A 26,450-nucleotide genomic window follows, 5' to 3' on the forward strand; every position below is an offset into this window, starting at 1 on the left:
CTGATCTGCCCGTCTTATAAGTGAGTACATACGATATTCAAACTTTCAACATCTAATGTAATCCGAACCGTGTGCAAAACACCAGAAAAGAAGTATATGTACTCCCTGACAAAAAGTTTATTGTTAATTTCGTGGTTCGATTTCTCAATTAGCGTCTGCGTAGTAATTTCATTCTATTAAAATGCACTTTTGTTAATTTAAATGTTTAGAATAACTGGAGGATGAAATGATAAATGATAAACTAAAAGTAAGCTAAAATGTTACTGATATTTCTACTCCAAGACGAACTTGTCAAAGTGTGCGTTCTCCCCCGTCCTTGACAATATTATAACATAACAAGGACCTGCAATATAGAATATTTCGTATCGAGTGAAGCTGATTCAGAACATCGTAACAAACTAGTGTATTTCGTTGTACAGAGCACACACGTTTCATGTTAATTCTAAATTAAAATGTTTCAAACTTGATCACACGATGTATATTTTTTGTATCTCCGTATGTTCCAGCTTTGATGCATGCTGTGGTATTTGGTAATGTGACAGCCATTATTCAGAGAATGTATGCCAGGAGGGCTAACTTCCATTCCAAAACCAAAGATCTCAAGGACTTTTTCCATGCACACCATCTTCCAAAACCATTAAAAATGCGAATGCAGGACTACTTCCAAACCATGTGGTCATTAAACAACGGCATTGAGACAAACGAGGTGCAGTACAAGAAGAGTATTTTCTTCTATTTTAGTATAGTTTGGTATCTATGTATCATTTTATGTTGACGAATTTATTACTATTTTGGAATATAGTATTACTTTCATCATAATGATGTTGCAAACATATTTTAAGCTGTAGTAGTTTAGGAGAGAGAGAGAGAGAGAGAGAGTGTGTGTGTGTACAACATGCAAACAAATTAGAGCTCAAACTGAAAATAGTAACACCACGTGACTCAATCAGATAATGGTCCGTTAATCGATGGACACACATATAATAAGTACGAGTGACAAAATAGCTCTCAATTCTGAAAGCAACGGTGGTGCATTGCACTGCAGTTTAATGTCAAACGTATTTTCTGCAACGATCTTTTTTGTCATTATGCACATTAAAAAGCTGTCACCAACACCATTTTGAGGCACTTAAAATCATTCAGTTCACGTCTGTTATTCTCTTGAAACCATACACTTTGCACTTTAACTGATGCAAAAAATTATTTTTGCTTAGTGGAAATAACGCAGCCATCGATAAGACATGAAACCAGGTTATGCAATTAATGCTGACATTTTGGGAGAGAAAACATTTAGTTTTGGCATGAAGTTAAGCTATATTTCTCTTTATTTAGTATTATTCGAATGTTTTATCAGATTCTAGTTTACCTTAAAGTCATTATTTTGTTATAATATTTGTATAAATTCACAAAGAAGTAAACGAGTTTTTGCAATTTGTATCTAACATGGGATATATTTTAATAAACGTATCTATTTCAAAGTTATTTCTCTAAACAATAAACCGGCAATGCATCCGTATGTAACGATTTATGTCGTTGTTTAGCTTGGTGTACTAAAAGCGAAATAGCGACATAACATTTGCAGTCCAGCATTAACAGCTATGAAACGTATGTGTAACAAACATCTAAGGAAACTAGTTTGACATGACTGTCTGTTCGGCCAGTTTTACGGTATTCACAGCGACATATTTACGTCGATGTTCCAAACAAAAAAGTAATGTTTCCCTTACCAGCATTTCTGAAACGTTCTAAAATGGTTGCTGGGTGAGCATCCTGGAATTAAGCAAGCCGATTTCAATATATGGATAAACTCAAAAAAGATGGCTGTGGCATCTGACGAGCCCTACAGTATTTTCATTTCCTCTCACACTGTAGAGGTGAATAGATAAGGAAACAGGCGTCTGATTGGAAATTTATTTGCGTCCTTGTTTTTGGATAGCTGTGCCTCTGGCCTATACATTTGTAACCAATCGCTTTCAAAATGATATCTTTAATACAGTGCATACCAATTTTCATGTTGAAAAACGAAATATATTTCAGAACAGCAGGAACAAAATATAATAAAAAAGTGAAAGATCCGTATGTTGTGACCAAAATTATATTGACTTGTAAATAAGATTTTCGTGAATCACATGATTTCGATCAAATCAAACCTCGTTGGTCACAGTGTCAGATAATCATACTTATGTCAGACGTTTATAATGCGATTTAATGTGAGCCGTTTGCTTGAATCTTTTTCAGATTTTGAAGGATTTTCCAGAGGAGATGCGAGGAGAAATAGGACTGCACCTTCACAAAGAAATATTGTCACTTTCTGTATTTGAAAACGCACCGCAAGGGTGCTTGAAGTCCATTTCATTGCATTCACGGCGCGTGTTCTGTGCTCCAGGTGAATTTCTCGTGCACAAGGGAGATGCCACCAACTATCTCTACTTGTTATGCAGCGGGTCTATGGAAATTCTCAGGGAAGAAATGGTGGTGGCAATATTAGGTAAGCATTTCTACATTTTCCTTGGTGTAATATGCAAGAAAGTTGAAAAGGTATCAATCTATCCTTGAGGTTTCCAATGGAGATTTCAATGGAGTGTTCTGATGACGACTGATTTTGAACGGTCAAATTGCACTTTAGAGGTACGGGACATATATGCATGCACACTAGTGGGAAATTGTGTATTTGCTTGGCAATGAAGTTTAAAAGCCCCACCCCCACCCCACCCCCATCGGCGCTTAAGTTCTTCGATTAGGGAAAGGTTCCATTGTTTTAGCTTAATGATCATCATACTTGTGTTTTTATATTTGGTTTTTGTTTTAACCACAAAACCCTGAAAACAAGCGCCCCCGAATTTTTTTTAAAACAACATCCATTGTTGTTCCAATCTAAATATTGTTAGCACCGAAGATCTGGGTATATGCTGTTAGTTAGGAATAATCAGTCGAAAATGTGGTATGGACCCGGATCTGTTTTGTTGTTTGTAGCTGGACATGACGTGTACGCGATTACATATTTTACTTTGGAATCGGACTAACTTATGATTGTTTCGTTCTCGCACACCATACATTAAAAAATACTCACTACGATCATCGATTCATCGATATGCCGAAGGTAATTATTTCACTTTAACGATAGTTCGATTTTATTTCTTCTATTTTAGGTAAAGGCGATTTGTTTGGGACGGACATAAATTTTGATGATCCAATTACAGTGTCAGGATACGATGTTAGATCACTCACATACAGTGAGCTGCAGTGCATAAGCTTGAAAGGCTTAGTGGATGTCCTTGGCTTGTACCCCGAATTTTCTGAAAGGTTTACTCAAGAGCTGTGTAATGATCTTACCTATAACCTACGTGAAGGAGCAGAGGAAAGCGACGAGGTATATGCATACTGAGCACCTTACTATGTCCTGATCTTTTCTGTACTTACCTGTTCGTCTTTCAGTCCCATCTATCCATTTCCCTTCTGTCATTCGGGCAATATGTCCCTCCATTAGTCTTTCTTTGTTTACCTTTAAGTATGCTTCTCTAGATATTTTGCTGTCTTCTTGTTTCAGATCTGTTCACTATATGTGACGATTGTAAAACATTGCATTTTTATAAGACAACCAGGTATATTCAGTCTTGCGTAACAACATGAAAGGGATTATCGCAGTAAATTGAATGTACTATGTTCATCTCTTATAAAAGCGTTATAATGCACGAACGTTTTTAGGAGCGCGATTTGTTAATGAGCAATACGCATATCCATGAATACATTCCTAATTCATAACTCTAGAAGACAAATGGCCTGGTTAAAGCAGCATCAACCATTTCTTTTATAAATATCAAAATGATCACCATGACAACATATCACTGGCATGACCCGCTACGACACCCTACTCCATACTACTGTATAGAGAATCGACGAATCCTGGCCAGCTAAGATCGGGCTATGTATTCTGTCGCAGTTAAGTGGCCAAAGAAAACATCGATTTATATAAAACTGAATGTTTTGTTAATGAAATCTGCTGATCTGATGACAGAAAGGAAGTATATTGGAATTATAAGGATTAAATGATCATGACTGAGCATTTCTCGATGTTTAAAGTTTGCATAATCACTCGTAAAGTTAAAATAAAGTCCTTCGGACTTTATTTACATTGTGAGTGGGTAGGTAAAATTTACACATCGATGAATACCCAGCTTTTGCGACATCCTAATATCCATTAACGTTTAATTTATTAGCGTCGTTTGTTGCGGATGGTGCAATGTTATCCTGGTATATATATATATATATATATATATATATATATATATATATATATATATATATATATATATATATATATATATATATATGTGTGTGTGTGTGTGTGTGTGTGTGTGTATATATGTATATGTATATGTATGTGTGTGTGTGTCTCTGTGCGTGTGTTTGTGTGTGTGTGTGTGTGTGTGTGTTTAAATGAATCACTTCTAACAATTAAAATAACTTTGATTACATGCCGTCTTTACGTTAGGAGAGGACCAAAAACATCGTGGGCAGTATCAATGCATCAGTCACAATACCAGGTTTTGATGTCTCAGTCGAGTGGGATTATTATAAGTGGTTTAGAGTTTTCATATCTGCCGTGGAATTCAATTCACAACTTGGCAAATATCCTTTTCTCACATCTCCAAAAATGAACGGAGTCCCAGAATGTACATTTAAGAAAACAAATTACCACAAACAATCCAGTATTTTGTTAAAGTAAAACTGTCTCTGCCTTGATTCAGAAATAGGCCTCTGTCATGGAAGTTGCCCGTTCTTGGCATATTATGATGTGCATATGGTTACAACCTGAATATACATTTGACAATGGGAGCCTAAGAGATAACTGATCAACTTTCAACGTCAGTGGACTATAAAGGGAGTCAGTTGTGGTTCAATTCCTTTTGTCACAAGACCGCCGTTGTTTCGTTATGTTTTACAAATCTTGTCTGTTACTGGTATATAAAATGATCTACCTACATGCCCAGACAAAAATCATGCGTGAAACATATTTCTGTCCCTTTGCACCGAAAACTGCAGGTTTGCAAATCCATCTTCTACAGAATGGCTAAGGTAACAAATTGAAAACTATATATATATATATATATATATATATATATATATATATATATATATATATATATATATATATATATATATATATATATAACATCCCTCAAAGTACGGAAGTTTGCCGCTGGTTCCATTTTATAGTACAGGTATAGCTGATTTCCGCTGTTTAAAGTTATTTTTTGGTTGCATTTAGTACTTTTTTTGTAACATAAACGTTTAATTTATGTTAAAGGGGCCGCTTTGGAGTAGAAGAAACAAATTTAGGAAGGTATATGAACATTTTAGGCCTGGAAATTATTTTTTTCGTTCAGTTTCACAAATTTTGTTTTTCTTGACATGTTTGATGCTTGATGTTTATATATGCATGTTTATATTGGGTACGAACTGATTTTAAGACTTGTTGTTTGAACTGCGACTGAATTTTAATGCTATTTAATCTTTACCAATGTATTATTTCAGTCTAATGATATAGTATTTTCTATACCAATGTCGTTGTTATTATTATTATTGCTCACTCCGAGTGCATTTTGACTAACTCACTTTGTGATCTTTTCTTTTATCTGCTCACACAGGTTAGCTTTTTGTAATACTTTTAACACCTTAACACCTTAACTTTGTAATTAATAATTATCAAAGCATTCTTTAATACATTTTTTGCAGATTGTATTTATCAATGCATCCTATCTCTTGACGTAAATCTTAGTGTACGATGTCCCCACTTTATACACTTCATTCCTGAGAATACATGAAGTCATCATAATTTATAAAATAGAGATAAACGTGTATATATTTGCATCACTCCGGAATAACGAGGCTTCAAATCGGTTTTTGTTGTTGTTAATTTAAATATATGTAAATAGTGTAAAAGAGAAATCGCAAAGCTGTCTGTAGCCTCTTCGAAAATTAACAAGGAAGTACTGCGATAGTTGTTTCTCTACGCACATTCTTATAGAAAAAAGTATGGAATCAGAAGAATTTAGGTTGACGGATTATATACAAATCCATGTGCGTCCTTACAGTTTAAAGTTTTGGACAATTTATACACCCTATCTCGCTGTTCGTCACTGTTTTATACTTTGTCTTTTCTCCTCTTTCTTATCTCTGCGTGAAGCTTTTGTTTTCTTCATCTTAAACGGCGAATTAACCACATCTTGCAGTTTTGAGTGATGCAAGCGCTTGCCAAGTGTGAGGTGGATTTATACTAATGTGTCCTCATGATATATTTAATTTAGCATGGGACTACACGTCAATGGTGTGTCTGTATATTTTAAGGGGGGGCGGGCGAATTCATTGTTCGCAAAGAAATAATTTTGTCATACATGATTTAGGTAACAAACTTTTATTTTAATTAAATCTAATGCACCAAGCAGTTTAATTATCAAGTGCAGTTTTTCTTGGACCATGCTTTCCCATACCTTTTGAATATTGAATATATTAACGACGTCTTTGATTGTACAAATCCTATCTCACCTTTTGAGGCTAGGAGTGAAATGATCTTGCTGCAAATGAAAGATATTTAACGAAGTTGTTTGGTCACCGAAATATAACCTGGTGAAAATATTTCCTAAAATAAAGAAAGTGGTATAATACCTGAAACACCGCTATTTTTACTTTCCTAATGCAACATGGGATATAACATATTTATTTATCTCATAAATGAGCTTAAATGAGATCGATAATTGCTCTTTATTGAAAAAGAGATATATACTGAGAACAAATTGATTAAATCATGTTGACTCTTGCAGGACGAGGATACTAATGTTCAAAATCTACACAGATTAAATCGTGTTTTTTTATTAACTCTTGCAGGACACAAATAGTAATATTCAAAGTAGAAAGTTAAAACTTCCTTCAATATCAGAAGATGATGAAAACTCTGGCTCGGATGATGGCGGCAGCAACGATAAAGACGACGAAAAAGAGACGAAAGATGATGAATCCGTGGCACATTCTGCATCATCACCGTTACTACCAAATCATAGAAGCTCAAAAATACCTAATGGAGAATTGGATGTTTTCACACGGTGGGTCAGGTTTGCCTTTCAGTATCTATCTGTCTCAATCGATCATTCTTTCTTTTCAGTCGTTCTTTTTCCTAGCATTTTAAAAACACTTTGTTTTCTCTCTCTCTCTCTCTCTCTCTCTCTCTCTCTCTCTCTCTCTCTCTCTCTCTCTCGGGCGCGAGCGCGCGCGCGTGCTACCAGAGTTTGAAAATCGTCGGACTAGTAATACAAGGTCGCAGGTATGATACATTCTCAGAACAGAATGGACAAAAGCCTTTGCGTGTTCTTGTGCAAAGCAATTAGTTCACCTCTGTGTACAATCGCTACATTCTAGTAATAATGAATTAGAAATTGCTCCTGCACATAGTTCACAGCAACAGGGTAATAAAGATACAGACAGACCGACATACATACAGACAGACAGACACACAGACATACATACATACATACATACATACACACACACACACATACAACCACATACATACATACATACATACACATACAACCACATACATACATACACACATACATACATACATACATGCATACATACATACATACATACAACCACATAAATACATACATACATACATAAAAACACAGACCCCAAGAAAGATTATATATAATCGGACAATCGCACGTGTTATTCTATTTTTACAATGCAAGGGAAATAATTAGGATATTATTTTATGTGTTGCTTCCCACCAGTTATTTCTCTTGAATCCATATGCGTTTACCTTCTTATTACCACTTGTACTAAGAGTTGATAAGCATGAAGTTATGATACTAATGTATGAAGCTGTAGTCGTCAGGACGAGATATGTATATATAATATGTGATCAACACGTCCTCCGTTGATATGATCATGCAGACATGGCATTAAAGCTTTTCTTTTTTAAGTTGTTATGTTGTGGAAACATGTATATTAAACAACACCAGTGTTTTCGTCCTAGTAACATAATCGTGTCAACAAATCGGATTGGGCAACTAGTATTGTTGACTTGAAAGACGTCCAATTGATCATATACAACATAAATATCTCATGTCCATACTACTTCCATCGAATGAATCAGCAGTCGTCAGGACTAGATATTTCTCTTGCATACATGATCACGACGACGTAATTTACCCCTGTCAGACAAGTTACCGATTGCAACATCATTACATAAATATACGGAAATGATTACACATTAACACGCTGTATTTTCTTTGGAAATTTTGATGCCACTATATGACAACATAAGCTTGTACAATGTCGCGTCCTTGCTAAATAATCAAGTCAATGAGATGCAGTTGGTAACTCGTCTTGCTGACGTTAAAGACGTCTTGATCACATTAGCTATACAATATATCACCATGGCTACGGCTGCTTAATACATTTATGGTATACAAGTTTATAAAACAGATTCCTGCCTATAGTTAGAGAGATTTGTATAATAATAATAATAATAATAATAACTTTCTTTAACGAGGATAGCACGTTTGGTCATGGCTTACCGGTGTGGTCTTTATGTTTTTTAATTGACTATGTTACTCCCCAACCCCCCCAACCCACCCCAAGACTGAACACATATTCAAGTCTAGTCGCACACTCATTCATAAAAATTTAACATTAATGACTATATGTGACTGTACTGGGAAATAAACACACATATGAACAATATTCTATACACAGGTAAACACATTTCAGCGTAAGTCGTATGCATTATATATATCGAAACAGATTTGGACATATTACGTATGGCTATAATGACACAATTTTCTAATTAGAGCATGTGTGTCATTCCAGCTGGTCAAGACATAATTGCTTTAATGATATTTTAGATGAAGCAAGGAAATTCGAATTACGTATCCTTAGTGGACAGTAAGTGAGCTTTTGTAATGATTGGTTTTCGACCACGGAATATCGCGATCGTTGTTAGTCGTCGATTGGAGATTACGCTCGGTATTTGATGATCTTAGTTCAGTTAGGTTAGATATATAATCTGGAAAAATACCGTTTAAAGACTTATATGTCAAGTATTGGTAACCATTGCAGGCGTGAACATAAAACATTCGATGGAGTCATTATAATTCTGGACAGATTATAATTCGACGTGTTTCCCCATGTGGTAGAACCGTAATCTCTCAGCGGTACATTATATCCCTAAAAAAAAAAAATTCAAAAATTTTGGGAGGTAGAAATTTCGAAAGCAATTTTAACAGAGTTATTATTTTGACTACCAGTGCATATTGTTGATCTATATGTGCATTCCAGATGAGATGTTGATCAATGTAGATACCAATACGTTTCTCATTTCTGACAATATATACAAATAAGCCAGTTGAGTTAGAATTAAATCCATGTTAGTAGATAGACGCTGCATTATTCCGATCGTCATACATTCGTTTTAGAGATATTAATATTCATTCTGTTTTACTGACACAAAGCTGATATATTAATGAGGTCGATTTGAAGCTTTTTTTAATGGAGTCTAAAGAGGCACCAGATAAATTCAATATAGAGTCGTCAGCAAAAAGATTTGCGTTAGAGAGCGCTGGATACAAGACTAATTCATTGATAGATAGCAGAAAAAGAAGAGGCCCTAATATAGATCCTTGAGGAACACCTCTTAAGATATAACCTAATTCGGAATTATGTTTACCCTTGCAAGCAACCTGGTGTCTGTTAGTGAGATACGACATGAACCAGGGAATTGCGTTTGGAGAAAACTTGTAGGCTGAATTTATTTTAGTGAGCACCGAATGCTCAACCAAATCTAATACTTTTTTAAAATCAATGACGATTGCGCCAGTAATTTCGCCTGATTCTGCTACAGTTAGCGATTGGTCTGTAAGTTTTGTCAATGTAGTTTGACATGATTCAGTCGAAATCCTGATTGTGATTTATGGAGGAGTTGGTACTAGTGAAGATATCTAAAAGTATGATTGCTGACATGTCTTTCAATAATTTCTGAAAGTACAGATGGAACAGATATGGGTCGATAGTTGGATGGATCATTCGTTTCATTTCCCTTTTAAATTGCTAATACGTTTGCTAACTTCAATGACTACGGGAGTTTACAGGAAGTGATACTACAGTTAATTATTTCTTTCAACGACTGATATTGATAAAGCCGACATTTTGGGGGTTTGGGGTGGATTCCATCTAGACCAGCTGATTTTTATTGTGTTAATTTTATTGAGAGTATCAAACGTGTCATTTATTGTTATTAAAGAAATGTTGAAGCTAACATGATCGGGTACCCTTTCATTCACGAATTTAGTAATTTTGTCTGAATTAGGCATTGTAAGATTATACGTGTCAAGGGTTTGGGATATCTTTGTAAAAATGATGTTCAGCTGCTTTGCAATATCGATCTCATCAGTATAACTAAAGTCATCAACTATAAATTGACATGGAGCTAGAAGTGCAGGTTTCGTGAAGCTAGATTTCTTTGAAAAATGAACGCTTGCGTTTTGCAATGGGTAATTTGAGTTTTATTCACCACAACTGATATTTTGTAAAGTCTTTATATTTATGACAGTAGTTTCGTTTGCTTCGTGCCTCTGCAATTTCATTGGTATACCATTCTGATAACTTTAAACATTTAATTCTTTTGATGCATAGGGAACGTGTTTATTTACGATAGTAATAACACAGTGGCTCCAGACAGACAAGTCATAATCTTGGTATATATTGGGGAAAGTTATTATATCAAGGCTGAGTCAATTTAGTTTTGATCTACTGTGTGCTATTTAAAATCGTTAATCAATTTCCCCATAATTATATTTTTAAAATCAATAAATCCCCTGCATCATGTTCGGTGTCATTGGGACCAACAATTATTTGAAAGACATTTTCATTGACAAATAATTGGATTTGTTAATTGGTCTTCATCAATGTAGCGTTCGATTCCTCATTTTCATTCTAATGTTTCCCCTTTCCATTCAACATACTTTGTTTCACGAATGAATAGATGCTTTCTGGAAATTGACCAATTCCATTTTCTCAACTACTGACATATATATTTTAATGTAAAATAATGTCATTTAGTAAGTATTTGGCATGTACCAAAAATATAAATGCTTGTATGTCTTTTACGACTAAACCAATGCAACAGACGTTTATAGCGGACTGCTATTTTGCAATGGAAATGTATTATTATGGTTACATAAACAGTACCTAAAACAAGCATTTAAATTACTTGCTTTAAACTGCATTATGCTGCCAGTAACTGAGCAACATGTATGAATACTGATAGATGGAACAAATTATAATGTATTAGGATGACGTGTTTTATCCTTAATTACTTCCTCTCTTATTTAATTCTTTATTTAATTAGATGGTGGTGTTTGTTTTGATATTTAGTATTTCAAATTATTGCTTAGATTTGTATTGGTCTTTTTTTTGGCCTTCTTTGAATCTGTGGATTCTGCATTAGGTGCTGAGTTTGGCTTTCTTGTATTTTGAAACGAATTTTTCACTAATTTTGTTATTTAACAGGGACGACAAAAGTCCAACTACTACCAGAAGCATCCACAGCTCCCTCAGACGTACAGGTAGTGGGCCACAAAGAAAGTCATTTAAGGAGAAGAAGAGACTAGGCGGTAACTCAGGTAAGAAAACATGTCCCGACTTCAAGTAGAGAGTAATAAGTTCATACAACACAAAATATACGAGAACAATTTATATGAACATTACTGAACAAGTTCCAATGTCTCTAAGACTGACATTAAGACAAGCCATGCGTGCGATGTCTTATAAGAGGATAAGTGTTTTGTGGTAACGCCAAAGGTGTGTGCCTTTGTTGAAAAATCAGTACTACCCAATGCTTACGGCATTGCGATTTCAATGCTAGTGGCTGTCCATTGCGTTGCATGAAGGTGGGGAACATTGGACTTTAATGAAGAAAACAGATGTCTGGCACCGAGATAGTCTGAACAAAAATATTTTGCTTTGGTGTGTACAAAAGTAAAATTATTATATACACTGTATTACTTGAATTAAATAACAAAAATCAAAACAAATAAATTAGAAAAAAAGTTAAAGAAAGAAGGAAAGAATAAATAAAGAATAATACTGAAGACAATCTCCGGATCAATCCCTCCATTATATGGCGGTTCCTTTCTTAAAATTTGAATGTATCCTAATCTTAATAGATCAAAAATAATGTGCGGCGATTCAAACGAAGAAACACGTGATGGATAAAGATAAAGCCATTAGTCTGAGGCACTGTTTGTATTCTAGTTTTCTTGCACTAATATCGATAACACAGTGAAAGATCGAGCGATTTCAATTTAAAATAAACTAAGCATTTGTTCATTTTGTTTTCATGAAAAGAAATCAATACACACAAATTTGCATGGTTTTGAGTTACTGGCTTCCGAAGGTTTCACATTAGATTTCTTCGTTACAGATGCTGCGTATGAGAAACTCTATCCACACGTGCAGAATATGCAAACCGAAGTAGAAGGTGCCAAAGCATCCATCAAGCAGCTGGAAAAGAGAGTGTTAAAGATCGGACAAGACGTATCTTCGATAGATCGTAACATAAAGGAATTGATGAAAATGGTATCATCGTCTTCACCTAGGTTTTCGCCGGAGGAAACAATGCCGTCGACACCGTATACACCTGTTTCAAGGCCAGTCTTCACATTCGATCCGTCTTGCAGCGAGGATGCGCTTTCTGTGGGGAGAATGTTAAAATGTGACCAGTGCTCTTATTCAACTGCTTCTAGTTTTCAGTCCGTCAATGAGATAGGAAATAGATCTCAAAGATCCTTGCTTCTGGGAACATCCCGGAAACAGGACGTAAATGAGAACATTCTTTCTCCACGGAAACCACCTGATATTCGATTGAACAAAAGCAGTGATGCTTTACTTTCTTTGGGTGGAGATAAATCGCTAAAGCCGCACGAACCGCTAATTAGGCGCCACAGTGACGGACCAGTTGAAAAAAAGCAGACGGCACAAAGCAGAGATCCATTTGAAGTACAAATCGAACATGAATCAAAACAACAAAGTAGTTGTGGTGCATTGGCGCCATTTCAGGGGATGCTGACTCTTGGACAAGAACTCATTGTTGCAGGTGATGACGCTGAAAAGCCGATAAGGTTGAGTGAAATTCATTCGAATGGATGTATTGGAAACATGAGCGGCGTAAATCATACATCCTATCACAACACGGCAGAGACGACGTTTGAGACTGGGGGAGGTACTGAGACCATTGAAATTATTACTTCCCCACAGTCTGTAACTCATGTACATAAAAGGTTGGACGGTATGATTCTAAGAACGACTGATTTGTAATATTTGGAATCTTTACAGCAGCATTGTCAGCCATATTGTGAATGTTCAATAACTACAAGGACATGTGTTTAAAATATCCTCTTACTTGGAGTATTGTACATAACAGTATGTGTCAGTTGTCTTGAAAGTAAAGGCATAAGAATTCCCATAGATACTTAATAGAACACTGACGCTACATTTTGCGCGTAGTTGGGAATATGCCTGTTCATTTTGTCTCACACCTCAACGTATAAATGCATGCATAATCCATTTTTGAACATTTTTGCCTGATTGTAATAACTGAAAAAAGATGACAAACATTAATGTTCATCAGAGATATACAACATGAATGTTTTAATTTTGCAGATTATTTATGTTATATCTGCCATTCTTTAAGACCCAGTGGTATCATAATTTGTATACCGTAACATCAGCTTATCCTTTGGATTACATAGAACTTAAGAGTACATTTCCAGATTTGTTTTAATATTATGTTTGCGACATATTTGAAATAGTTTTTCGCAGTTTGAAAGTGTTTTACACAAAGCTTTACATCCTCTTCCAACGCATTATGGACTGAGATAATACAAAGAAATATTGTTGATGGGCTAACATCACACGGATAAATTGTATGGTTATATTTTCTATTCATTGTTTGTAAAGTGAAAACTATTATAATAAGAAAGATCCATCTGGCCCTGATTGAGAATTAAGTTAAATTAAATGTCAACTAATCCCGCAAAGTACCTACCGTAAGAAGATGATCGCCGGCCGAAAAGGGATTAAACTTACACAATATACCTCTAAAGTAAACTTTAAATGGTCTCTAATTATTTAGTCCTTTACTTTTATATGTTTAGTATTGTTCTCATTGAAGTCATTAAACAATATATTAGTTTGGAGGATGAAATGATTCAAAAGGTCCTACCATATAAAATAATCAAGAAGAACTTACAACAAATTCCTTCAAAGCATAATACGCCGGCAGATCTTGGTTTGCACTGTTTATCTAAAGACGAAAGTAGAAATAACAGCGTAGATCTGGCTATCCCAGTGCAATAAGAATCGATAGACAGATCTGAGTCTCTTTTTTTTGGTATTAGGACGTGTGGTATACATGACCAAGTACGGTCGTAATTTCCTTTTTCTTTCCGTTATAACATAAATTCATGGTATAATATAGCTGACAGTTTGGTCACACCATTTTCTAATTTTAACATTATTTACAAAGTTTCAAAATCACACAATTACCAATTGTCTTTCAGTTAGTGTTAAATTGTTATCCAGGTTCGTTAGCATACCTTTTTAATGTTATTTTTAGTGTGGCATACATCCGCTTCGTTTTGTTGGATTTTTAAACCTCAAATAATAAAATAAAATAAAATATAAAAAAATACAGCAAGAAATATAACAAAGAAGATATAAATGAATGCAAATCTACATTTTGTTAAACCAACATACAATTGGCAAGCGATCAGTATTGGAATACTCCAGCCCAGTTGAAGGAAAAGATGAATAAATATAAGTTCACCTTAATTTTGCATGATTTAATGTTCCATATGAAATTTGATTATTTGTTCTTACACTGACATAATGTCGCGCTCATAACTGCAAAAAGTTCAAAATTACCGGAGTAGATTCGGGTGTACATGATTACTATTACATGTAGAACAGAGCCCAAAATCTGGGATGCACCGGCACATAACGTGACGTCACATACGGATCTATGTAGATTGCAATAAGGTTGCGTCATAGCCAGGCAAAATAACCTAAACACGAACATAGTTTCAGGTCTCTTATCACTGATGTGTTGGCTATAAATCATTTTCCGTCTGGTATATACATTTTCCATAGACAATATTAATTATGAATGTGCTTGACAGAGTCTTCTCCCTTGCGTTGACAGACTGACAGTATGCATGATAGTTATTTCCCTTGGAATTTGACATTGACAAAAAGACAGCATAAATAGTAGTGTCGTCTCCCTTTGACTAACATATTGAAGGGTAACGAGTATAAAACAGTGTTTTCTTGTGGAATTAGGTATCAACCCGAAGGAAGTATGAACGATAGTGTACACGTTCTTGGCGGAAAGAGAGTACTGAAGATAGGGTGTATTCTTGGAATTAAGCACCGACCTCAACAGAGAATGAACGACAGGGTATGTTATTGGAATATAGTGAACGCGAGAATAAAATGATTGCATTTAATTTTGTCATTGAGTGTTTTGCGTAAGAGCGTATACATTACAGTATTTGCTCGTTGAAATAAGTTGAAAGCGTATACATTGCAGCATTTGCTCGTTGAAATAAGTATTGGCCAAAATAATTCTACAAGGCAATTAGTGAGCGGGAGCATTAGAAACGGTGTTTTTCATGGAATTAGATTGTATGAAAAGAGACTTAAAAAGTGTTCTCTCTTGGGAAAAAAGCATTTATGAAAATATATTATAAAAGTGTTCTCTCTTGGAAATACATATTTATAAAAAAAATTTTATATGAGATAGCGTTCTCTCCTGGAAATAGTTATCTAGAGAAGGTGTTCTCTCTTGGAATTAAATATTTAGCTAAAGAGAATATAACCGAAAGTGTTCTGTCTTGGAATTAAGTATTTAGAAAAAGAGAATCTTAAAGGTAGAAAATCTATAGGGAAAGACCGTATACATATAGTGTTCTCTCTTGGAATTAAATATTCAGCGAATGAAAGTACAAGAGGTCGTGTTTTCTCCAGGAATTTGGTATGTAGAGAATAGGAAGTGTAAAAGATATTGTTTTCTCTTGGAATTAAGTCCTGACATTTATTGATCTATACGGATATTGAAACAAACGTTTGATCTAAAAGAAAGCACCCTTGATCGTGACACCCTGATGAGATGACACCCTTGATCGCGACACCCTAACGAAATGCTTTGTATACTTTTATAGAGACACAGTATATCATGACAATACACACATAAACTCACATTGAATATATATATATATATATATATATATATATATATATATATATATATATATATATATATATATAGATAGATAGATAGATAGATAGATAGATAGATATATAGATATAGATAGATAAATAGATAGATAATAGATATATAGATAGATAAATAGATAGATATAGATAGATAGATAGTTAGATAAATAGATAGATAGACAGATAGATAGATACCGTCTTATTATGTAATTAGATAGGACAGTAGGTTATTAGGTAAGTACGTAAATACACATACATATATACTCGAGTGATGTCGTACAGATCCTTGGCTTGTTGGTCTTGTTCGTGGCCTACGCCTGCATTATTCTCACTGTCACAAGGTCGCTACATTTCGTTTATTTTAACAACTTTTTCTATGTAAGATTTGGAAATTTTTTGTTAAGAACGTTGTCGATTTTTATTTTTTCCAAACACTTTAAACATTATCTTCAAAATAACACATACCTGTCAATATTACCTGCCACATAATTTAAAACAAATGCACGTACTTTACAGATTTAATATTTATATAACCAAATCTTGTTAAAACCTTCCATTGTGAATGTGATGATTGTTTTATCTCTTGCCTGGAAGTATGACAGAGTGAATAGATGTCAAAACTGTTGTGTCATTTTACATTTTATGGTTAATATTTACTTGAGCTTGTGTGTTGTTAGTTATGTAACGTATTCATGCAGGACCGAGTAAATACATGTTGGAAAAATGTTATCGTTGAGTGAATTTACTATTTACTTTTACTGTTTAAATTTACTTGAACATTTTTAAATAAAAGTTCAAAACGTTACAGCTTCGACTTGTGATTTTCATTGAAAAGTGTTTAAAATTACCTCATTTTATGATGACGGTATAATTGCATATACTTTTATTTCAGAATGGGCTTAATGCTAAATATATATGGTGAGATGTGTTACATAGATTGAAAGGCGTATAATACGGTTACATTTCATACAGTATTATATCAAAACGAGTTTCATACTAAAATAAATCTTGTAACATTATTTGTTAGATAGGTTGAAAGGCGTATGATAAGGGTACATTTGATACAGTATTATATCAAAACGAGGTTCATGCTAAAATAGATCTTGTAACATTATATGTTACATAGGTAGAAAGGCATATTATAAGGTTACATTTCGTACAGTATTATATCAAAACGTGACTCAGTATATCTTGAAACATTTTTTGTTACATAGGTTGAAAGGCGTAAGATACGGTTACATTTCATATAGTCTGGTATCATAAGATGGTTCATACTACAATACATCCATTAACATTATTTGTTAACTAGACTCACAGTTGTATAATACCGGTACATTATATCTGCCTGTTCATTCATAAACAATATGCCATTGGTGAACGTGTTACATTATGAACAGTTAATATATATATATATATATATATATATATATATATATATATATATATATATATCGTGTATGTGATTTGAGCAATGAATATATATATATATATATATATATATATATATATATATATATATATATATATATATATATATATATATATATATATATATATGAATTCGCAAATGTATGCTGTCAGGTTTATGAAATTAGAATGAAATAATATTAACCCTGGATGCCTGAAAAAGGAATTTCGATACTGTAAACGTATCTAAGTTTAAATTGGTGTTTGAATGTATCTATACAAATCTGAATGTCTATTATTATTATTATTTAAATATGGCTTCCATTCGAACAAGGAACAATTGGCGCTTGATACAAACTAGAATGGTATGATCCACTAAATTATAAGATCGAACAGCAGGGGAGGTGAACATACCCATTTTGGAACACGTCTTCTTTGAAAAAGAAGCTTCATAAGAAAAAATGAAATTATATACATATTCGTCACCCTCCCTGATGATGTAGTGTGTGTGTGCGTGTGTGGCTGGGCGTGTGTGTAATTAAATCATTACGGAATGTCACACAGCTAGATTAGTTCGAGAGAAACTAGAGGCAATTAAACAATATATCCCTGTCCGTGATTCTGTCTAGCAACAATTGCAAGCGCGTCATACGTGTCAGGTGGAATTCGCAGAAGGTGCAGAACAATTATTTAAACTAGTTACGAAGTCTACCCTAGGAGTTATAAAGGCTACCAAAGATCTTCTTTCCACGTTGGAGCAAACCGCTAAAGCAGCTGAAAAAATAGCAAAAAGGATAACAAAAATCCAAAACCATTCTAAGAGAACTTCCAGGTGAAATAGCTGCGGCTCAGCCAAAAACACAAACACAAGAAAGATTTGATAATATCAGCCAGATTCATTCTGAAATTGTCTATATAACGGATCTTATACCAGAATCAGAACAAGCAAGAGATATAACTGAAAAGATTGATAAATTTACCGAAAATAGTATTGCCTTCATAAAATAACTCGACAGCATGGATACATTATCTTTGATTGTCATTCGCAGTTTTGAACAAAGATAAAAAGTTTTGAAACCCGAGTACGTTAATGATACTGGTACAAATGGATATTTCGCTTGCACTACGGAGTTAACCAGCCCGAAATAGTGATACAAGATATATTGCATTTATTAATGTTATAGATAACTATCTTACACAATTGCAACGACCACAGCCAGTATTACAAGAACCAGGAAAAAATCCGGAAAAGTTCTTGCCACTGGCAGTGTAGAAACAAACAAAACTAAACTCTTCCCTTGCTCGATAAACTTGGTCCTAATAACGTCCTTGCAGATGTTGAAAGACTAGAAAAAATTTTGATTGGCGGAAAACGACCAGGTATGTATTTCCCAGAAATCGTTAGTGAAGCAGCTGCTAGTTGTCAACGATTATTTACAGGCGGTGTCATGAATGTTAATGTTTATCGGTCTCTAATCGATGAAATTGTTGATGATTATCACAGTGAGTGAGGGTATACAATTAGATACAATGACAACATCAGATGATCGTACCTAATGGTCAACGTGGACCGATCACGACCAGCGTTAAAATTCGCGATTACCAACGTATCAATGATCTACGATGGTGGATTCGGTGATGTTGTTCAGGGTCTATTCAGAAGGATAGCCACAAAAGCAATACCGATTGCAAAACAATTATAAATGAAAGCTATTGATGTTGTTCGTGATAAAGGTATTGGTGTTGTTGGTGATGTTGCAAGTAAAGCATTTTCAGCAATCAAGGATAGACTAGCACGATTAATACGACCAAAACCTCAACCAGTAAAATTGCCCAGCAATGAAGTTATGCTTCCAAATGTCAGTAAAATAATACACCAATCTTCAAATAAAAACAGCATAGATGGCTGGTGTACCCCTGTCAGACAAATAAACAAATATAACTGCACGTCTGAATAATAGGAAGCGATCTTCGTGTTAGACAATAACAATTATTATAAAATGTTTAAACGTGTATTTGATCCTGCATTTGACATGGATGCACCAGTTCTCAAGGATGAATCTGTGCGCTATTATCAATATTATTCTTATCATGCACGTGTAGGTAACGCACGCGGACAAATAGAATTACAGGTTCAGGATACAAGCAGATATTTCTTGCCCGCCGAGGCATTTATTTAGATCGAATGTAGGCTTTTAAAAGCAGATGATACAGTTTAAGGGATTAATGAGCGACTTGATTTTGTTAACAATGGTATAATGGTATTATGTGTTAGTGCCACATACATAATTTCTGGAAAAAAATATCGAATCGCGTCTCGAAATTGCTGATGTTTCCATGAAAATAAAGGGTTAGCAACGTGATTACTCGAGATCAGCTGGTCCGTCAGTGAAGTTTGCCGAGGATGCAACTAATCATCCCAAGAGTAGCAACGTAAGATTAAATGCAGATGGGGACGCAGTTGCATCGATCAATGTCAATTTCATTTTAGGATTTGCCCCACGTAGATTAATGTTAAATGACAATGAAGAGTTTTCATGTGTGATTCCTTTATCGCATATACTTGGGTTCTGTAGAAATGTTAAAAACGTTATAATTGGCGCTATACACACCCTGGTACTCGTCAGAAAAGCCACAAGCCACCAAGAATGATGCAATCTGGCGACCTAAAGCAATTGCTGCTGGTAAAGTAATAGTAACAAAACTGTCTCTTTGGATGTCAGTAATGACTATATCGTTCACAGAAGAACAGCGGTTGCTTTATTTCATGGATCAAGGTGGTAAATCAACATGATCATTGCTGACATCGACCACAGACAGTATTCAAAGTAAAGCGGCAGATAGCATCACAGCAGGATTGTCAGCACCACGATATATATTCATCACATTTCAGGAAAATGCCAGAGTAGATTTGCAGGACGAAATCCAATGGTGTTTGACACACTTGGAGTTTTGAGGTTTCTTTGAGGATAAACGGACATCAAGAACCTTCTGAATAAGTGTTGATGAAATTTGATCGCAATAATATTGCAAGCGCTTATCATCGCTTGATGACATTTAGGAGACGTGATTTAAATGTTGATTCTGTTATGCAAAATATCTCAGCGGGATTTCTCGACGTTGTATCCGATCTATTACTATTTACTGGAAATTTTGGATTTGTTTAGACAATCAGTAGGTGATATACACTTCCGAGCTCGAAAAGGTATATAACCTGCTGCTGCTAGTTACAGAGCATTCCCTGTTATTTTCTCAGACAAAACAATGCTATTTGAAAATGTTGGTGGACGGATGAAACTTAATGATGTTCCAGTAGAGAACATGTAATCCAATCGCTCATATTATAATGTCATATCATCAGTTTGAGAGTCAGTCGGACCCATGGCCAGATTAAAATGCTACAATCAAAATAAAAAGAGAACCGTGTAATACAAATATCACTATACAAAAAATCGCAGGTGGTCCAAATAAGTTATTATTGACAGCGGCTGCCATTAAAGACGCAGTAACGACTGGTGGTATTTTGTCATTTCTTGCAGCTATACCAGGGTTAATAGCCACTGAAGCCCCAGCAGTTGTAAAGACAGATGAGATGTCACTAAAGAAATCAACAGTTCACGAAATGAAAACGTCAAACAAAAGGACAGGTTCTAAGACTGCCAGGACCACCCTCCCACCCCAACATTCGTGGTATGGAGAGAGATCTGGGGACACTTCGTTAGACGCAAATCGTCTTCTTCCTATGTCCAATAATGATTTTATTGATGCTGCTAAGCGATTAAATATCAAAATATTCAGGGGTGTTTATATGCGTGACAATTACAAAAAACAACCACAAATGTTGAAACTGTTATCATTAATCTGGATGGAAGTTATGGTCCAGGTACTCATTGGGTTGCACGCGCGTTTGACTCACGTGGAATTATTTATTATGATACGTATGGACTGGCACCAAAACATATTTTTTTTAAAAATATATCGGCAGAGTACAAAGCACCCATCTTCAAAATACTCCCGTCTGGTGTTCAACATAACCAACACAGAATAACTGATCCGGCAATATGTGGCCGTGAAGTAATTGCTGTATTCAACGTTGTTTCAAAATCTTCCGATGCACCTGAGAAGGCTGTACATGCGTACACGGGTTCTGTTTTAATTAGTTACTACTCATATAAAGGCTGATATTTATGGAAGATTTATATCAATGACAAGGCAATAAAGATGATATTGATTTGTCGAATTAGGCGAGTAGAGATGATCCTGCTAATCTTATGAACCTCTCTGGAGTTGACCTGAATGAAATTGTGTTTTTTTTCCTCAGGATAAGTACGTTGTTTTAAAGAGGAGTAACATTAAGTGTAGTGACATAGTTCGTAGAGGTCTCGGTGCTACCACGGATAACATTCCAGTCTTTACTGACTTCGGTAGTATCAGAGACTCAAATGTATCATTCGCTATCAGAAATCAAATTATAAAAAGTGTTACTAATCATTGTCGATCCACTGGTTATGATATGACAGGTGAATTCAACATGAATGGAAATAAAATAGTTGCTTTAATAGATCCAACATTCGATGAAGATGCCATAACCAAAAATATGTAGACAATAACTATACTGTAGTAAATACCAAATTAATCTCGCTGCGATCTGAGTATGACGTTCACGTAAACATGTTTTCAAATCTTCGTATAAATGTTCATAAACTCAGTCAAATAACAAATGATTTCTTTGGAAATTCGTTGTTTGTTGGCGTAAAACTCTCTGAAATTAACAGAAAACTCGGCGATATTAAAACAGCTATGTCAGACATTGAAAGGATTAATGATGAACGATTAGGTGGTATCAGAGATTATTACTCATTTTGAGAGCTAATTACGATGGCGCAGAGGAATATATATGCTATTAGAAAGACAACCTGGAAGATGTTATCAGTGGAATTCCTGATATCGTAAAAACAATTAATCTGAATAAAATTCATTAGAAGCATATCATCACCGTGGTATACACAGTATCATCGAGATCATCAACATGGTCACAGCAAAATAATACTATCAAATATTCCGCGGAAGTCACTGGTGTGTATAGGCTGTCCATGTTAATGGCGTCATTCAACCGATACATTTTCTAGAACCATGTCTATTGTGCTAAATAGAGCAAACGAAGAAACGTTTATGCTGGAACCATCTGATAAACAATCCTACTGGTGGTGTCTGGAATTTGTTGCTGTAACACCTCAACTGATTACTTAATAATTAGACTATGATTTCACAATTGTCAGATCTAACTTTTGTAAACAAATACAATTCGAAAAGGTATGTTAGTGGCATACCCAATTGAACAATAGCATCGACAAGTATACAGTAAAACAAATAAAATACCTCAGATGGTCGTTGTTACTGATATAATTGTGTATTCTGCATCCGTTGTCATCGCTGCAACTGTAACTATCGTTGGAGCGTTATCAGCTGCAAACGTGAGAGCATCAGCGATTCTAATTGGTGTCGACGTTATCACCGGCGTTGCTGATATTCTTAATATCATCGCAAAAGAAGCATCCACATGCGAGGCTGATAAATTACACGTTTATACAGCGATGTTGTCCGCAGCGATTCAGGCATACTCTAAATTATCTTCGTTGATGTCATTAGGTCTCAGCGATGGAATAACATCAGATTATAAATTCGCATAAATAATTGGATTTACCATGAAGGCTCAAATGTACCATTGGGAATGGTTGCATTAGAATCTAGAAGAAAGAAAAGAAACACGATTTTAGACCCCGATGTAACAAATAATAATCCCCGATGTAACAAATAATAACCCCGATGTAACAAATAATAACCTCCGATGTAACAAATAATAATAATCTCGTCATTGCAAGAATTCGTGCAACTGATTGTCGCTAATACAATTTAGTAAGAAACCACGCTTATATCAGCAAACTCAACCAATCCTGAATTTAGTGCTAACTTTCCAACTGCAATTCCAGTGAAAGAAATAGCACTAGCGCAGTTACAAGTATATCACAGCTGGCCAAATATTAGATGAAATTCATTCGGTTGGTTGCAAGCACATAACTCTCTGGTATTGGCGTACAAAAATAAATCAGATGGAACACCGGTCTGGACTGTTGTGAATATACCTACAGGCAGTTGCAGGTAGCAGATCAAACCCATAAATGATGAATTCCAGCGCAGAAACAATTCAATTACGCCGTCGATATATATCAACCATCGATCAAAACCGTATTAGGTGGGCCTGATATAGAATCTGTTTATCAAGGACAGATAGAACCACAACGTGATGAATTCTTCACAGACAAAAAGCAAAACAAGTAAACATTTATAAATACTCCAGAATATCTAAACTATTTCCATGGAAGACCACTATCTTACAATTTTATAGTTATGCTGATGAGTTACTTCCCAACATGCATAGCCACATCTCTCTCTCTCTCTCTCTCTCTCTCTCTCTCTCTCTCTATATATATATATATATATATATTACCAACACGCATTGATGAAGGATTTATCAAAGCAGCTTTCGACATAATTATGCTCGATCATGCACGTGCATTTGGCGACCTACACAATTTATTTTCCAATATTGCTGAATATTACAATAACGTTGTAAAGCAACATACTATTTAAACGATACAACATCCAACTCATATTACATCTGATCTTAAATGTACTAACAAAGGCATCAATTATCACTGAAACAGTGATTAGATACGATGAACTTTTTACACATCCCTATATAAAGAATAGTAGCCGGCTGTTTCTCAATCATTACAAAATAACAAAAACAGAATTACCAGCATTTAAATTACATGCATTTAGTTACGACGAGCTAAACAAATATCAACGATTCTATCGATAAATACTTCCCACAAATTACAGAGTCATGAACAAAATAGCACCACCAGCAACTGTTCTTAGATACGATAATTTTCGGTACGGCGGCGGCAGACATATTTAGCCAGGAATTGTTAATATAACACCAACGATTGCAGGTAATCATGTAGGTGATTTATTTGACCGCACTTATCAAGTTGATGTTGAAAAATCTAATCAGGCTCAACAGGGATATATCTTATATAGATTTATGCCTCACGTGCCTCTGGATCTTTAATTGAAACTGAACCTATCAATTCAGTTTATATGCAATGTCATAATCCTCTATTATCAAGGATACATTTCAGACTTACTGACCATTTCGGACACTTGCTTGATTTGCGACTTAAAGTTTTGAATACAAATCTGTATGGGATATCATAAAGATCTTTTCACAGACGAGTTTTCAAAATCTGTTTATAAGTCGAAGTTGGCGTTTCACAAACGCTACAAAGAATTATTCCTTTATTGTGTTATATAATGTGCCAATACTTGAGAGTTTTTGTATACAACAAAGAGATACCTGAAAGTGCCGTCCTAACAATATTGACACCATCCACCCTTGATAAAGTGAAGACAGAACAATTTAGTGTTAATATATTTATTGATGAATACAGCGATGAAGAATTTTTGTTAATGCAGAAAGAGTTAAATAACTGCAGTGAGAATATATTACTACGACTGTGCCTGACTAAGATCAGATTCTGAATTATGCAGATTCTTGTATTTAATTTTATCAAATTAAACAAATAACATGATTCTGAATAGAAATTAGAATCAAAAATAAAAAGTATATTTTTTTACTGTAGTCAGAAATGAACTAGTATTCCCAAAACGACCCTGTCGCTGACTTCGTTATCGGCAAAGTCAAGGACTCAGTCATCGACTCTGAAGGATTTTCATTTTTGCTTATCCGTTACAATTACTTTCTTTTTCACAATCCGTTACTACTTTCACTTTGTTTAGGTTTTACTGACAGTCCTTTCATTTTGATCTTCAGCATTAACAGAGTCATTTGCAGACATAACTTTTCTCAACTACAGTACGCGCGTATTCACAATATTTCTGTTTCGTATTCGTGAGATAATTCTGATCGAATTTTTTCAATAGCGCGTGCGAGAGAAAAGAATTTTTTAACTTCTGTATCTTTGACTGTCCCCTAGGATTGTAACACAGATTGATGAATCAGCATAATGAATCTATATTATGCTGGTAATGTATATATATCTTCAAGTTTTCGATGATGTAATGATTCAAAATCACACAAAAAAAGTTTTGGAATAAGTTCATCAAATATTTTATGCTGTCATATCGTAATTTTTGAATTGCAGAAATAGTTGCATTCATATTATCAAAATTCATTATTTAATAAATATATATTTAAGATAAAATAAGTATTTATACAACACAAACACCACGTGAAATCCTGGATTGCCAAACGACATTATAGCATGTTCAGGGGGCGATAGGAACTATTTAACAACACAATTCACATGTGAAACCCTAGATTGCCAAATGATATTCTAGAAAGATCAGTTGGCGATACGAAATATTTACAATCTTAGATCTAAGGACAGCACGACTCCGGTGTGAACCCCAAACCAAACCATTTTCTTGCAAGTTCATAAGGGATACGTACTATTTACACAAAACAACTCCATGTGAAACCCGAGCTTGCCAAACGACTTTAACGAAAGTTCAGATGGCACATATAAACTATATATATTCTTAGATCTAAGAACGGCAGAACCTCCATGGTGAACCCCGAGATTACCAAACGTTATTCTAATAAATTCAGAGGGGGGCGATATTTA

At 34.8% G+C, this 26,450-nt stretch overlaps 1 protein-coding gene across 2 annotated transcripts in view; it reads left to right on the forward strand.

The window, feature by feature from the left end:
- The window catches only part of LOC149790237 (voltage-gated delayed rectifier potassium channel KCNH8-like), a 301,499-nt gene extending 285,190 nt beyond the window's left edge, over positions 1-16,309 (forward strand). The window contains exons 9-15 of one of the 2 annotated variants that reach the window (XM_089972264.1): positions 507-706; positions 2,239-2,488; positions 3,150-3,370; positions 5,309-5,344; positions 6,886-7,100; positions 11,569-11,681; positions 12,482-16,309. In XM_089972264.1, coding sequence (XP_089828390.1) covers positions 507-706; positions 2,239-2,488; positions 3,150-3,370; positions 5,309-5,344; positions 6,886-7,100; positions 11,569-11,681; positions 12,482-13,374 — 1,928 coding nt within the window. In that variant the 3' untranslated portion in view covers positions 13,375-16,309. The remainder of the gene's footprint in view (positions 1-506; positions 707-2,238; positions 2,489-3,149; positions 3,371-5,308; positions 5,345-6,885; positions 7,101-11,568; positions 11,682-12,481) is intronic. The other variant, XM_089972265.1, reaches the window with a different exon arrangement.
- The last annotated feature ends 10,141 nt before the right edge of the window (positions 16,310-26,450 follow it).

This window comes from Sinohyriopsis cumingii, chromosome 10, assembly GCF_028554795.1.
Source record: "Sinohyriopsis cumingii isolate HCF-2022 chromosome 10, ASM2855479v2, whole genome shotgun sequence".
NCBI classification, from domain to species: domain Eukaryota; kingdom Metazoa; phylum Mollusca; class Bivalvia; order Unionida; family Unionidae; genus Sinohyriopsis; species Sinohyriopsis cumingii.